This window comes from Salmo trutta, chromosome 30, assembly GCF_901001165.1.
Source record: "Salmo trutta chromosome 30, fSalTru1.1, whole genome shotgun sequence".
Classification (NCBI taxonomy): domain Eukaryota; kingdom Metazoa; phylum Chordata; class Actinopteri; order Salmoniformes; family Salmonidae; genus Salmo; species Salmo trutta.
This window is the reverse complement of record NC_042986.1, coordinates 3,504,863-3,521,317: the sequence shown is the minus strand read 5'-3', so window position 1 is coordinate 3,521,317 and position 16,455 is coordinate 3,504,863. Positions and strand designations below refer to the sequence as shown.

The window sequence follows — 16,455 nt, the reverse complement described above, 5'->3', positions numbered from 1 at the left end:
TGTTATTTTGATAAAATGTATGTTTATGTTCAAATGCCTCTCCTGTGAAGTAGTGACGTGTGACATATGCCTAGTTTCCTGAAACAAGTCACATATTCAGTATTAGTCTCGGAATATGAGTGCTAATCTAGGATCAGGTCCCTCCTGTCCATATAATCTTATTTATTTTGATCTAAAAGGCTAAACTGATTCTAGATCCGCACTCCTACTCTGAGATGCTTTCTGAATATGGTCCCTGGGCTGTTAGCTGAGCTTTGTGTCTTCTCTCTGCTGTGTAGAAGGAGGAGAGGACAATGCTGGAGGATACCCAGGCAGCCCTGTTGGACCTGGACAAAGTCACAGTGTTCTTCCGCCAGCTGGAGGATGAATGCCTGGTCGCAAGTAAGTAGACCCTTTCCCCATAGCAATGGTGGCCAGTTTAAAGACTGAGTTGTAACTTGTGTTTATGCATGGTGGAGGAAGACACACACGACTTGTACATCCCCAACATGTCCCTTTTCACTAACTGTAATATGGTTAGCCAAGATTGCTGTGTTAAGGGGTCACTAAGAGGTTAACACGCGAATCCCTATAGCGGGATCGATTTGACAACAGCCAGTGAAATAGCAGAGCGCCAAATTCAAAACAACAAAAATCTCATAATTCACATTTTTCACACATACAAGTATTATACACCATTTTAAAGATAAGATTCTCCTTAATCCAACCACAGTGTCCGATTTCAAAAAGGCTTTACGGCGAAAGCAAAACATTAGATTATGTTAGGACATCACCTTGACAAGAAAAGCCAAACAGCCATTTTCCAAGCAAGGAGAGGCGTCACAAAAACCAAAAATACAGCTAGAATGAATCACTAACCTTTGATCTTCATCAGATGGCACTCATAGGACTTCATGTTACACAATACATGCATGTTTTGTTCGATAAAGTTCATATTTATATCCAAAAATCTCAGTTTACATTGGTGCGTTATGTTCAGTAATGTTCTTGCCTCCACATCAATTTACAGAAATAATCATCATAAATGTTGATGAAAATACAAGTGCTATACATGGAACTTTAGATAAACTTCCCCTTAACCTGTCTGGGCCAGTGGGACGCTTGCGTCCCACCCTAATCAACAGCCAGTGGAATCGCGTCGCGCGAAATGCAAAACCTCATATAAATGCTATAACTTCAATTTCTCAAACATATGACTATTTTACACCGTTTTATAGATACACCTCTCCTGAATCGAACCACGTTGTCCGATTTCAAAAAGGCTTTACAGCAAAAGCAAAACATTAGATTATGTTAGGAGAGAACCCAGCCAGAAATAATCACACAGCCATTTTCAAAGCAACTAGATGCATCACAAATACCCAAAACACAGCTAAATGCAGCACTAACCTTTGACAATCTTCATCAGATGACACTCCTAGGACATCATGTTACACAATACATGCATTTTTTGTTTGATAAAGTTCATATTTATATATAAAAACAGCATTTTACATCGGCGCGTGACATTCAGAACATCTTTTCCCTCAAATGCTTCCGGTGAACAGCGCTACAATTTTACAAAATTACTATTCGAAAACATTGTTAAAATGTAATATTGTCATTCAAAGACTTATAGATTAACATGTCTTGAATGCCACCGCTTTGCCAGATTTAAAAATAACTTTACTGGGAAATCACACTTTGCAATAAACGACGTGGTATGCCCAGCAAAATAGGCTAGGCTATACATGTTGGAGCCATCTTGGAACGATCAACCATCAAAAATACTATTGTAAATAAAACCTTACCTTTGATTATCTTTATCAGAAAGCACTTCCAGGAATCCCAGGTCCATAACAAATGTAGTTTTGTTCGAAAAAGTTAATCATTTATGTCCCAATTGTTAGCACGCTCCGAAGGCTACTGAAAATGTACCGTGGTGAGTCGGACTTGTCGTCACGAATGTACAAAAAAAAAATATTTAAGTTCGTTCAAACGTTGTATAACATAAATCTTTAGGGCCTTTTTCAACCAGAGCTTCAATAATATTCCATGGGGACGGTTGCATTGTCTTTCAAAACGTTTCGAAAGGGGAGGGTAGCCATGGGCGGCCGCTTCATAATGGTAAATGGCCCTCCACCTGTGACCACTTTCTACAGCCTCTCTTTCAGTCGGTTTTGATAGTAGGAGACTCAAACCACTTTGTAAAGACTGGGGACATCTAGTGGAAGCCTTAGGAAGTGCTAAATTATTCATAAGCCCCTGTGTGTTTCAATGGCACATGTTTGAAGTGATATCCACACATCAGATTTCAGTTTCCTGTCAGGATTTGTCTCAGGGTTTTGACTGCCATATGAGTTCTGTTATACTCACAGACACCATTCAAACAGTTTTAGAAAATGTAGGGTGTTTTCTATCCAAATCAAACAATTATATGCATATTCTAGTTACTGGGCAGGAGTAGTAACCAGATTAAATCGGGTACGTTTTTTATCCGGCCGTGCAAATACTGCCCCCTATCCCCAACAGGTTTTAATGCAACCGCTGTGTCAGATTTCAAAAAAGCTTCACAGCGAAAGCACACGTTTGCAATAATCTGAGTACGGCGCTCAGACAACAACCACAAGCCAAACAGAAACCCGCCATCTTGGAGTCAATAAAACTCAGAAATAGTATCATAAATATTCACTTACCTTTGATGATCTTCATCAGAATGCACTCCCAGGAATCCCAGTTCAACAATAAATGTTAGTTTTGTTCGATAAACTTCATCTTTATGTCCAAATACCTCCATTTTGTTTGTGTGTTAGGTTCACTATTCCAGGCGCGCGCTTGTTAACTCCAGACGAAAAAGTTATACTACAGTTTGTAGAATCATGTCAAGCGATGTATAGAATCAATCTTTAGGTTGTTTTTAACATAAATCTTCAATAAAATTCCAACCGGACGATTCCTTTCTCTTTAGGAATGAAGATGAAGTCAGCTCGCTCCCAAGGCTGAGTGCGTGACTGAAATCATGCATTATCCTGGGAAACCTGGTTCCACAAGCTCTTGTTCGCTCCATATTTACAGTAAAAGCCTGAAACAACATTCTAAAGACTGTTGACATCTAGTGGAAGCCTTAGGAAGTGCAACATGACCCCGTTAACACTACAAATTGGATAGGGATTCACTTGAAAAACTACGAGCCTCAGATTTCCCACTTCCTGGTTGGATTTCTCTCAGGTTATTGCCTGCCATATGAGGTCTGTTATACTCAGACATCATTCAAACAGTTTTAGAAACTTCAGAGTGTTTTCTATCCAAATCTACCTTCTGGGCCCGAGTAGCAGGCAGTTTACTCTGGGCACGTTTTTCATCCGGATGTGCCCCCTATCCCTAAGATGTTTTAAGCAAGCACATCAGATGCATTTCCCATTTCGGGGAAAAAAGCCACGGATAAATCGGGATGTACTATTCTAGGTTACTGCTCAACAGTAAGCATAACACACACACATAATACCTCCTCCTCCTTCCTTTAAAAACCTGTTTAAATCGCTTTTTGGAAAATGGGCCCAGTTTAGCAGTACGGCGCGGTCTAGCTAACTAGCACCAGCACATCGTAACGGCTGTTGCTTAGGCAGACAGTTTGTGAAGGCTATAAGCTCATCTGACAATTGATTTGATAAAAGCCTGTTCAGTAACCCCCCTGAACTCTCGGTTTAGTACAGCCATTTGTAAACATTATGAAGGCGGAGGGTTCCATGAAAGTCTAAAACATCACACCCAATCCCAAAGGATTACAGGTGGATGGTCTTCAGAAGGTCTGCTAACCTCACAGGGGTTGTGTTGTTCCTAGGGTTCCCCAGGGGGCGGGATGATTAACCAGCGTTTACTACACTGAATACCGATATTGTCATTTGCAACATTGTAATAGCTATGAACAAGTTTACACTGGAAGTAACCAATAGTGTTGTATTTGAGGAAAATGTACTCACTATGACTGTGATGTGGTTGTCTCACCTAGCTTAAGATGGCTACTCTAACTGTAAGTTGCTCAATGCAAGAGTGTCTGCTAAATGACTCAAATGTAAATGTAATAACAATAAGGACAATCAATAAGCCAATGGGTAATTGAAGGGAAAATGCCCCATAACTAACCTCTCCTTGGGGTCAAATGTGAAAGCTCAGCGGATTTCTGTGACGCGTGTGTTTTTTTTCCCCAGACACGCCGGTGTGTTACCACGTGGAGGGCACCCGGCAGGCCCTGAGGGTCACCATGTACCTGGACAGCTGCCACTTCAGTGAGCTCCCCACGCGCCTGCAGAATGGGGGCAGCCTCAAACTGTACACTGTGCTCTTCACCAGCGGTGAGTAGGAACAGAAAAGCCCGCTAGTCTAAAATTTCACTTGAGACAAGTCAATTTGAATTATCATCAAATCAAAGTTAGCTGAATTCAATTGAGTTGATTCAAATTATCATCAAAACAAAGTTGGCTGAATTAGAGACCAGGCGGTGGTCATCAAAACCTCATTGAATCACAGTTTAATGAATTGAATGGAGTCAAGACAAATCAAATGGCATTGGATTGAATTTTATGAAATGCACTAGAGGCACCTTCAGGAAATATGTTGCAGGTCCATAGATGCACAGACCTTCACAATGCAGAAGTATAATTAAGCAATAAGGCCTGAGGGGGTGTGGTATATGGCCAATATACCATGGCTAAGGGCTGTTCTTAAGCATGACACAAAGCGGAGTGCCTGGATACAGCCCTTAGCCGTGGAATATTGGCCATATATCACAAACCCCCGGGGGGCCTTATTGCTATTATAAACTGCTTACCAATGTAATTTGAACAGTAAAAATACGTTTTGTCATACCTGTGGTATGCGGTCTGATATACCACGGCTGTCAGCCAATCAGCATTCAAGGCTCAAACCACACAGTTTATAACGCCTATCAATTTGCTATAATCTTAAATATGCACTCAGTTTTACAGAGACAGTAGCAATTAGATGTATAGAACAATGTCTTCATCCATTCACCTGTAACATTAGCCTGGATAAGTCATGCCAGGCACCCTATTCCCTAATACATTCTTTTTGTGAACTAAATAAGAATGTACTATATAGGGAATAGGTTGCCTACACTGACCATGTGTGGGTCCCAAATGGCTCCCTATTTAGTGCCCAAAAGGAATGTATTATTTAGGGAATAGGGTGCCATTTGGGATGCAGTCCATGTGTTTATAATAATCAAGTTCAACAGCGGTATTTTACTCAGTATCTCTAAATCCCTTTCTCCTTACTGATTAGATCAGGGGTTCTTAAACTTTTTCAGCCTGGGACCCAAGCTTAGGAAAATATTCAACTATACATAAATATCAGTACATTTCATTGCCCTTATGCCTAAAACAAATGCAACATAGACAAAAACATATAACAATGAAATGAAATACCCATATAAATATGCACAGTTGAAGTCGAAGTTTACATACACTTAGGTTGGAGTCATTAAAACTCGTTTTTCAACCACTCCAAAAATGTCTTGTTAACAAACTATAGTTTTGGCAAGTCGGTTAGGACATCTTCTTTGTGCATGAGACAAGTAATTTTTCCAACAATTGTTTACAGACAGATTATTACAGACAGATTATTTCACTTATAATTCACTGTATCACAATTCCACTGGGTCAGAAGTTTACGTACACTAAGTTGACTGTGCCTTTAATAACCTCTCTGGTATCAGTGGGACAGTAGCGTCCCACCTCGACAACAGCCAATGAAATTGCAGGGCGCCAAATTCAAAACAACAGAAATCCCATAATTAAAATTCCTCAAACATACAAGTATTATACACCATTTTAAAGATAAACGTCTTGTTAATCCAGCCGCTGTGTCAGATTTCAAAAAGGCTTTACGGCTAAAGCACACCATGCGATTATGTTAGGTCAGCGCCTAGCCACAGAAAACCATACAGCCATTTTCCAACCAAGGAGAGGTGTCACAAAAGTCAGAAATGGCGTTAAAATGAATCACTTACCTTTGATGATCTTCATCTGGTGGTACTCCCAGGACTCCATGTTACACAATAAATATTATTTTTGTTCGATAATGTCCCTCTTTATGTCCAAAAATCAGTTTTGTTGGTTCAGTAATCCAAAGGCACAAAGCGCGCTCTCAACATCCAGACGAAAAGTCAAAAGTACAATAAAAACGATGTTTAAAATCAATCCTCAGGTTGTTTTTGTCATAAATAATCAATAATATTTCAACCGGACAAAAGCTTTGTCAATAACAAAGGAGAAACAAGAAATGTGCGCTCCCGAGCACGCGCTGGACTCATGTCTGGAAATTTCCACTGTCCACTCATTGAAAGTACTGTATCTCCCTCATTTTTCAGAGTAAAAGCCTGAAACAATGCCTAAAGACTGGCCACATGTAGAGGAAGCCATAGAGACCGTGAACTGGGTCCTAAGTCTTTGTATGGTGGATAGGCATTCAATGGAAAAACAGCCTTTCAAAATAATAGTACTTCCTGGATGGATTTTCCTCAGGTTTTCGCCTCCCATATCAGTTCTGTTATACTCAGACATTATTTTAACAGTTTTGGAAACTTTAGAGTGTTTTCTATCCAAATCTACCAATTATTTGCATATCCTAGCTTCTGGGCCTGAGTAGCAGGCAGTTTAATTTCGGCACGCTTTTCATCCAAAATTCCGAATGCTGCCCCCTACCCTAGTGAAGTTAAACAGCTTGGAAAATTCCAGAAAATGATGTCATGGCTTTTGAAGCTTATGATAGGCTAATTGACATAATTTGAGTCAATTGGAGGTGTACCTGTGGATGTATTTCAAGGCCTACCTTTAAACCTTTGCTTGACATCATGGGAAAATCAAAACAAATCAGCCAAGACCTCAGAATATTTTATTTTTTTAGACCTCCACAAGTCTGGTTCATCCTTGGGAGCTTTTTCCAAACGCCTGAAGCTACCACGTTCATCTGTACAAACAATAGTACGCAAGTATAAACACAATGGGACCATGCAGCCGTCATACCGCTCAGGAAGGAGACGCGTTCTGTCTCCTAGAGATGAACGTACTTTGGTGCGAAAAGTGCAAATCAATCCCAGAACAGCAGCAAAGGACCTTGTGACGATGCTGGAGGAAACAGGTACAAAAGTATCTATATCCACAGTAAAACGAGTCCTATATCGACAAGTGGGAAGCTTGTGGAAGGCTACCCGAAACGTTTTACCCAAGTTAAACAATTTAAAGGCAATGCTACCAAATATTAATTGAGTGTATGTAAACTTCTGACCCACTGGGAATGTGATGAAAGAAATAAAAGCTGTATTATTCTGACATTTCACATTCTTAAAATAAAGTGGTGATCCTAACTGACCTAAGACAGGGAATTTTTACTAGGATTAAATGTCAGGAATTGTGAAAAACTGAGTTTAAATGTATTTGGCTAAGGTGTATGTAAACTTCCGACTTCAACTGTATTAAGGTTTATTTTCCCCCATTAAAAACTGTTACATATCTGTCTAGGTTGGAACTGTTGCTATTAAAATACAATAAATAATTTTCATTCTGAACTGGAATAAACAGATTGATCACATCACACAGATGAATAACATAACACACACACACAGGCTTTTTGATAGTGCAACCCTAAGTAAAAGTACAGATGAAAAAGAATCAGGCCTACTGTACATCTTACTGTAGAAATTATTGTTGAAGAAAGTCTAGGTTGGAACTGTTGCTGTTAAAATACAATACATATTTTTTATTCCGAACTGGAATAAACTGATTGATCACATCTGTAGACCAGAAAACACACACACAGTCCTAATGAGAGCATGTCTATTCTGAGCTCCGTTCTTGACAGTGCATCACTGAGGTCATGCTCAGCCTTGAAACTGTTTCTGTACTTATTTTTTAAGTATGCCAGAGTTGAGAACCCTGACTCACATAGGTATGTGGTTCCAAACTGGACCAGGACATCTACTACTTTCTCAGTCAGGCAGGAGTCCGCTTCCTGCTGTAGATGAGCAACCCAGAACTGTGTGAGTGTGTTTGCCTCAAAAAGCATCTTGCTTCAATCAGTTTATTCCAGTTAAGAATAACTATTATTATTGTATTTTAACAGCACCAGTTCCAACCTAGTCTAGTTTTCAACAATCATTTCTACAGTAAGATGTACAGTAGGCCTGATCATTTTTCATCTGTGTACAAGGCTAGGGGATTGTTTGATAGAGAAATTCACATTTACTACTATGGGAGTTAGTTAGTACTCCCTTATTTCTGCTTATCATCACCTGTTATAAAATGACAACAATGCCTTGCTAGCTGACTTACTTTCCACTGTCGAAGCACTGTCTCCTGAAGCATTGTGCCCTGTTTTGAAAAAACTCCCTGGGTTTATCATCATGCTGTGAATGTTTGGTCAGGATGTGTCGTTTTATTCATTTCTTCTTTATGCGAGTCTCATTACTAAGCACTTCCACACACAAAACACATTGTGGGCGCTCCTCGTTATAAGTTTGAATGAAAGAGAGAGAAACTCATTGCTGTAAGTGCGTTTCATGACAATTGAGTTCAGTCAGAACTGGTGGGTAGTATGAGTCCATTTGATGACAGCGGTGAGCGATGGCGAGTGGGAATGACAAGTCAGTGGCTGACAGCGGATCATCTGTTGCCTGAACGACAGCGCTGCGTCGTGTATGTCGCATCGTGAGTGATCTTCAAGAAAATTGCTGAAAAAAGATCCGGTAAACCGCGAAGCACACGGGCATCTCACACTCGCGCAGCTGCCAAACTGAGCAGAGAGTGCAGATGCACTTGGCCAAATCAATTCCAGTAATTAATGAAACAATTATAAATGTACACTGACACGTCACGACCCACCATTAACAGATGGGTCACGACCCATACTTTAAGAAAGGCGGGGTTAGATGCTTACATGTAATGTTCTAGTTACAATGCAAGCGTGAAAGTGCCTATAGTCACAAACAAAATACTCATTTTGGGGTATTTCTTATGTAATTGCCATTAACGGAGTCATAACTACCATTTGAATGATGTACTATGACGTATAACCGGGAAATGTATTCTGTGCCTACCTATCTGCTTCGCTATTATTTCACTGCTGTGTCCTTTCGACCTTTGAGTCCATATAAATGGTTGGAATTATGCTGGATTCTCTGTGCTAGGGAACCACTAATTTTCTATCCACCTGTGCCAATTGAGCCAATAACCCTACAGGGAGGCTCACATTGTTCAGTGGCTGCAACGCACAAGCCTGTAATGTAATACTATTCTGCAGTCGGAGACCTAGAGAACTAGGTCTAAATTGGGTGTCGTCGCCACCTACAGGCCACTCGTATTGAATACAGTTTTGTGTTCAGTGGTCTTATTCAGCTGTCAGAGTATAAACTTGTACATTTTATCCATTATAAAATAATATTAGCAATGTGTCTGTCTGTCTAGGTGCGTGTATGTGTAACCGATGTGAAATGGCTAGTTAGTTAGCGGTGGTGCGCGCTAATAGCGTTTCAATCAGTGACGTCACTCGCTCTGAGACTTGAAGTAGGGTTTCCCCTTGCGTTGCAAGGGCCGCGGCTTTTGTGGCGCGATGGGTAACGATGCTTCGTGGGGTGTCAGTTGTTGATGTGTGCAAGGGTCCCTGGTTTGAGCCCGGGTTGGGGCGAAGAAAGGGACGGAACCTACACTGTTACATATGTACTGCATATTCATGTGTCTTCCTATTGTGTGTGTGTGCGCGCTTTTCTGTGTATGTATCTGTGTTTGTCTGCCTGAATGCCTATGTGCTTGCCTGCATGTACTGCATTTTTACTGTGTTATATCTGTCCTTGGGTCAGCCCTGGAGAGGCCAGAGGGAGTGTCCGAGCAGGACTACGTGTCAATAGAAGAGTTCCAGCAACGCACCAATGCCGTCGCACTGGAAAGGGTCAAAGCCTACTACCGAAAACTCAGGTAGCAACCCACGCATTCTATATTGTGTTATACAATATGTATTGTACTACCTACTGTATTGTACTACCCACTGTGTACTACCCACTTGCATAAAGGGGTATTCTTATGCTGATTAGTTTGACTACTGTATTAGCTTTAGAAGGTGGATGACATTTGTTGATGTGAAGTTTTTACAGGAAATAGAGAAAATTGAGAATATCTATGGGTTCAATAATTGTTCAATAGCAGTCATATTGAATGATAACTTGAGCAAAGTGCTTAACCCTAATTGCTCCAGGGTCGCCATCGATAATGGTAGACCCTGGCCGTGACCACACTCTCCGAGGGTGTCTCAGGGAGAGAGAGATATGCAAAACACACATTTCTAATTCATACATGCGTATTAATAAACACTTGTACATGTGTGAAATAGGACAAATATAATGATCACGATTGTTATTATTATTAAAACCCTTTATTGTGTTCTTACAGGGCTTTTTACCTGGAGAAGTCAAATCTTCCCACCGACTCCAACACCACAGCTAAGAAGATAGACCAGGTAAACAGAAATCAAAACTACTCTTTGTTTACAAACAAGCTCAGGGGCAATACTTCTGAATGGAAAGTAAAGTAAACTTATTTTTATAGTCTTAACCCCTAAATCTTCTGTCCCCCCTCTCCAACCCAGCTCCTCAGACCCCTCAACACTCTGGACGACCTGTGTCGTCTGATGCAGTCATATGTCAACGTGCATCCCAATGCCGCAGGCCACCCCTCTGGCGTCAGCGTCCTGTGTGTGTCCTCCGAGCTGTGCAACCGCCTGGGCGCCTGCCATATCACCATGTGTGCTACTGGCATGCAAAGGTCCGTCGTATGACCTTGAAAGTGATGTAATAGTACTGCCAGTTAGCGTCAGCTGGAGCAAACACTCATGCACATCTATGTATTGCTATGTCCGGTGTAGTGCTTAGACATGCACTACGTACAGTATGCCTTACCCCTTTAAAACAGTGTACCGTAAATTCCGGACAATAAGCCGCAACTTTTTTTCCCAGGCTTTGAACCTCGCGGCTTAAACAATGACGCGGCTAATATATGGATTTTTCCCGCTTTCCTTTTTTTAAACACATTCTGTGACGTGTTCGGTTTTTTTGGGCGGCATGAAGCTTTCATTAGACCAATGAAATTGCCGAACGGGTTACAGTCAAACAACTTTTTTGTTTACTGTTTAGATTAAATCGAGCGCTCTCAAACTTCCCATCATTCTGATTACGGTAGTCATTTTGTCACCCTCATCATGGTAAAGACACGGAGAAATGCATATGATGCAGCTTTCAAGTTGAAGGCGATTGATCTGGCTGTTGGAAAAGGAAATAGAGCTGCTGCACGGGAGCTTGGTCTTAATGAGTCGATGATAAGACGTTGGAAATGGCAGCGTGAGGAATTGACTCAGTGCAAAAAGACATCTAAAGCTTACTGCTAATTTTTTATTTTTGTTACAACCTGTGTTTCGTTAAAGCCTATTTATTTTTGTTACAAGCCGTGTTTCGTTAAAGCCTGTGTAAAGTTAATTTGTTTCAATGTACCGGTAGGCACCTGCGGCTTATAGACATGTGCGGCTTATTTATGTTCAAAATATTATTTATTTTTAAATTCAGTGGGTGCGGCTTATATTCAGGTGCGCTTAATAGTCCAGAAATTACGGTATTTTCAACTCCTTTCCATTAGGTAATCATAACACAGTCAAAACACCTTTGACCTGCTGAATTCTGACCTTTGTGTTGAGCAGGTGCACCCTGTGCGTGACTCTTGATCAGGCCATGATCCTGGCGCGGAACCACGGCCTCATGCCCCGCTGCATCATGCAGACCATGGACATCATGCGCAAACAGGTGCCCTAACTACACCCTTTTTACACGCCTAGAAACAGATTTAAGTTCTGGGTCATATTCATTAGGGTACACCGTAGCAAAACATTTAGCAACGGTGCCTAATGAATACAACCCACATCTCTCTCTATCCCCTTGCTAATCTTTAACGACCAGTGGCTCAGAAATGGAAACTGAATATGAAAGGAAGCAACTTCCACCTACTGTATAACATAGCATTACTAAAAAGTACTTTACTGACAAACAATCTACTGTACTTTGAACGTGGGCTTTGAGCTGAATTCTAAGACATTCACTACATACTGTACTGTACATCAGGACAACGATGCAGTGGGATGGGTAAATTAAGGTTGAATGTAGTCTTTCCCCGATAGGAGTGGGTCGCTCTCAACCTAAAGACATTAGGTAGAAATATAACTTTGGGTACACTGTCTGAGCAGCGGATTTGGTTACAGTAGCTGCAACCCTGTGGGCACTTGTCCTCAGTCTAAATATGGAAACATTGTGTAACCCTCTCTCTTCTCTGATAGGGCACCAGGGTAGAGATCTCGGCTAAAAACCTCAAAGTGATGGACCAGATGCCGCCCACAGCTCCAAGGTATAGACAATAGGAATGAGTTCAATCTTAAGCCTTGTTCACATTGCCAGTTTGAAGTGACTCGAATCCAATTTCTTTGCATGTCCGATTCGAATCTGTTCATTTTTCTGCAGTCTGAACAGTCAAAAAGCACATGGAATCGGATATTTCAAGCCACATTTCAAACCATCTTCGTAGGTGGTGTGAATGGTCAAATCTGATTTGTTTGCCCTCAAGTGGTTTTTAGACTGTTATTTTGCATATCTTAGCTTGCTTGCTACTCTGTTGACAGTTTGACAAGTACATATGGTAGCTAACCAGTTTGTTAATTGTTCAAACAAATTAGTGAACGTGTTAGAAAGCTAAACAGTTACCTAGCTAGCGAAGTAACTGCTGTTATTAGGCAAAAAGGACTTGTTTTGAAAGTTGGATCATCGTATCCTTTGAGGCTTTGAAAGTGTTCTTACACTATGATTTTGAAGTTTCAAAGTAACTGGCAAACGACCATGGCAGGCATTGTTGTCACCTTAGTTTGCAACATAACTTCTGAGTGATAGGAAGCACGAGCACCACCACAAATCAACCTACACCACTACACACACACCTGTCATTACTATGACAACTAGCGTAGCCATGTCAGGACTGCTGGTCACTTGTAACTTGCTGTTTGGACAGTCAGTATTCCAAAACGGATTTGAAAAACAAAATTCATTTGAGCATTAAGGCCTGCAGTGTGAACAAGGCTTTAGTTACACAGTACTAGCCTGGTTTCAAATCTTTTCATGCTGTAGGATTCTGCAAGATGGCACAAACAGATCTGGAACCAGGCTACACAAATATCAGATCTTAAAATAATGTTCAACAATTTTTACTTCCCACAGGCTCTTCAAGTTGTGTCTGCCACCCGAAGACGGAGATCTATAAGAGACTAGGCATCGCTGTGTTTTTATTCCACTCCGCTCATTTATTTAGCCAAGATAGTCCACTCAGTAACAATTGTCAGTGTTTTCCAGTGAGTCCTGGGTTCCATAGAATCAATAAAAACATATACAGCATACCCATTGGCATACATACAAAGCACATCTAAAATCACAGCATGCAGAGAAGCACACACATCATACGCGGTAGCATACATACAAAACAATGCTCACATTACAGCTATATGTACTGCTCTTTTGAAGACGGACATGCTAGCTAGCTTTCGTGTGGATAAGTCAAGCTTGTTCCAGAGCAATGGTCCAAAGAACTGCAGACTGCCTTGAATGGCCATGTTTTTTGCTAATGGTTGTGCCAGTAGGTGCGGGTCCCATTGGTCATAGGCTTTGACTGCTGCTCTGGTGTGCCCCCGGAGGATGGGTGGAGACTCCCACCTGAACAGGTCTGACATGTATTCAGGTAGTCTGTGCTGTGTGTCGTTGAAAACAGTCACTGGGGTGTTGTAATGGATCATGACCGTCAATGGTTCGATTCCAGCTTTTTACAGAAGAACCTCTGTTTTTATGTGTTCCCTCCGTGAATGCCCGATCATGATACCAGCAGCCCTGTTGATGATACGCTGTAGCCGGTTAAGACCTGTCTTATTGTCCTGATGTAGGGTGGGAAGCCATACTGTGGCACAGTAGTCCAGGTGAGTTGTTATGGTGTCATAAATTGTCAGGATGATGGCCTTGGAGACAAAGTCCCTTGCTCTTTTTAGCCCAGACAGTAGTTTCCCTGTGATCAGGTGTTCAGTCCAGTGTAGGTGTGGGTCCAACTTCATCCCCGGGTACTTTATGGAGTTTACTTGTTCATAAGTGTTTTGTCCATCTGTTATTGTGATACTTTTGCCTGTGTATCTCAACTTTTGTGGGTTGCCAAACAGCATTGCCTTTGTTTTCTGAGAGTATAGGGAGAGCTTGTTGTCCGCAAACCAAGCTGCTGCCCTCTAGATGTCGTTTGACACTGACTCCTCACTCTCCCTTGTGGTATTTGCTGAGTAGTACAGGACTGTGTAATCTGCATATACAGTACATTCTGAAAGTATTCAGACCCCTTGACCACATTTTGCTACGTTACAGCCTTATTCTAAAATGGATGAAAAAACATTTTCCTCATCAATCTACATACCCCATAATGACATCACAATACCCCATAATGACATCACAATACCCCATAATTACAAAACAGTTTTTTTAGACATGTTTGAAAATGTATAAAAAATAAAAAAATATATACATTATTTACACAAGTATTCAGACCCTTTGCTATGACACTCGAAATTGAGCTCAGGCGCTTGAGATGTTTTCTACAACTTGATTGAAGTCCACAGTTGACAGTGCATGTCAGAGCAAAAACCAAGCCATGAGGTTGAAGGAATTGTCCGTAGAACTCCGAGACAGGGTTGGGTCGGCACAGATCTGAGAAAAGAGCAAGATGGCGCCGACAGAGATGGTCGCCTCGCTTCACATCCTTTTGTTTTTTTTATGTATTATTTCTTACATTGTTAGCCCAGAAAATCTTAAGTGTTATTACATACAGCTGGGAAGAACTATTGGATATAAGAGCGATGTCAACTTGCCAACATTACGACCAGGAATACGACTTTCCCGAAGCAGATCCTTTCTTCGGACCTCCACCCTGGACATTGTTTCTAATCCCAGAGGCCGACCCAAAACAACGCAGTCGTCGCAAGAGAGGCTTAAAAGGTGAGCACACCATCCACCGTTTCCGAGCATATTACTCTGACCTAGAATTCCTTACAATGAAAAGCCGACCACATTATCTTCCAAGAGAATTCTCTTTGATTATGGTCACAGCCTTATATATCTCCCCCCAAGCAGATACCTCGGCGGCCCTGAAAGAACTTCACTGGACTCTATGTAAACTGGAAACCATATATCCTAAGGCTGCATTTATTGTAGCTGTGGATTTTAACAAAGCTAATTTGAGAAGGTTACCTAAATTCTACCAGAACATTGATTGTTCCACCTCCTCGAGCAAAACATTGGACCACTGCTACTCTAACTTCTGCGATGCATACAAGGCCCTCCCCCGCCCTCCCTTCGGCTAATCTGACCATGACTCCATCTTGTTGCTCCCCTCCTATTGGCAGAAACTAAAGCAGGTCGCGCCCGTGCTTAGGTCTGTTTATCCAACGCTGGTCTGACCAATCAGATTCCATGCTTCAAGATTGCTTTGATCACATGGACTGGGATATGTTCCGGGTAGCCTCAGACAATAACATCGACGTATAGGCTGACTCGGTGAGTGAGTTTATAAAGAAGTGCATTGGAGATGTTGTACCCACTGTGACTATTAAAACCTACCCTAACCAGAAACTGTGGATGGATGGCGGCATTCGCACAAAACTGAAAGTGCAAACCACCACATTTAACCATGGAAAGAGGTCTGGGAATATGTCTGAATATAAACAGTGTAGTTATTCCCTCGGCAAGGCAATCAAACAAGCGAAAAGCCGGGACAAGGTGGAGTCGCAATTCAACGGCTCAGACACGAGACGTATGTAGCTCCCAAAGATCGTGGGCTCTCCTTCAACGTGGCCGACGTAAGTAAAACATTTAAACGTGTTAACCCTCGCAAGGCTCCTGGCATCCCGGCCCAGACGGCATCCCTAGCCACGTCCTTAGAGCATGCGCAGACCAGCTGGCTGGTGTGTTTACGGACATATTCAATTAATCCCTATTCCAGTCTGCTGTCCCCACATGCTTCAAGATGGCCACCATTGTTCCTGTTCCCAAGAAAGCTAAGGTAACTGAACTAAATGACTATCGCCCCATAGCACTCACTTCTGTCATCATGAAGTGCTTTGAGAGACTAGTCAAGGATCATACCACCTCCACCCTACCTGATACCCTAGACCCACTCCAATTTGCTTACCGCCCCAATAGGTCCACAGACGATGCAATCGCCATCACACTGCACACTGCCCTATCCCATCTGGACAAGAGGAATAACTATGTAAGAATGCTGTTTATTGACAACAGCTCAGCATTCAACACCATAGTACCCTCCAAACTCATCATTAAGCTTGAGACCCTGGGTCTCG

General features: G+C 41.7%; 1 protein-coding gene across 2 annotated transcripts in view; it reads left to right on the top strand.

Moving 5' to 3' along the window:
• LOC115168965 (phosphatidylinositol 3,4,5-trisphosphate-dependent Rac exchanger 1 protein-like) overlaps positions 1 to 13,499 on the top strand; it is a 139,886-nt gene extending 126,387 nt beyond the window's left edge. For both annotated transcript variants that reach the window (XM_029724538.1, XM_029724539.1), the window contains 8 exons: positions 279 to 381; positions 4,188 to 4,331; positions 9,851 to 9,965; positions 10,437 to 10,503; positions 10,633 to 10,808; positions 11,734 to 11,836; positions 12,364 to 12,431; positions 13,292 to 13,499. In XM_029724538.1, the coding sequence (XP_029580398.1) occupies positions 279 to 381; positions 4,188 to 4,331; positions 9,851 to 9,965; positions 10,437 to 10,503; positions 10,633 to 10,808; positions 11,734 to 11,836; positions 12,364 to 12,431; positions 13,292 to 13,334 (819 nt within the window). In that variant the 3' untranslated portion in view covers positions 13,335 to 13,499. The remainder of the gene's footprint in view (positions 1 to 278; positions 382 to 4,187; positions 4,332 to 9,850; positions 9,966 to 10,436; positions 10,504 to 10,632; positions 10,809 to 11,733; positions 11,837 to 12,363; positions 12,432 to 13,291) is intronic.
• Positions 13,500 to 16,455: the final 2,956 nt, after the last annotated feature.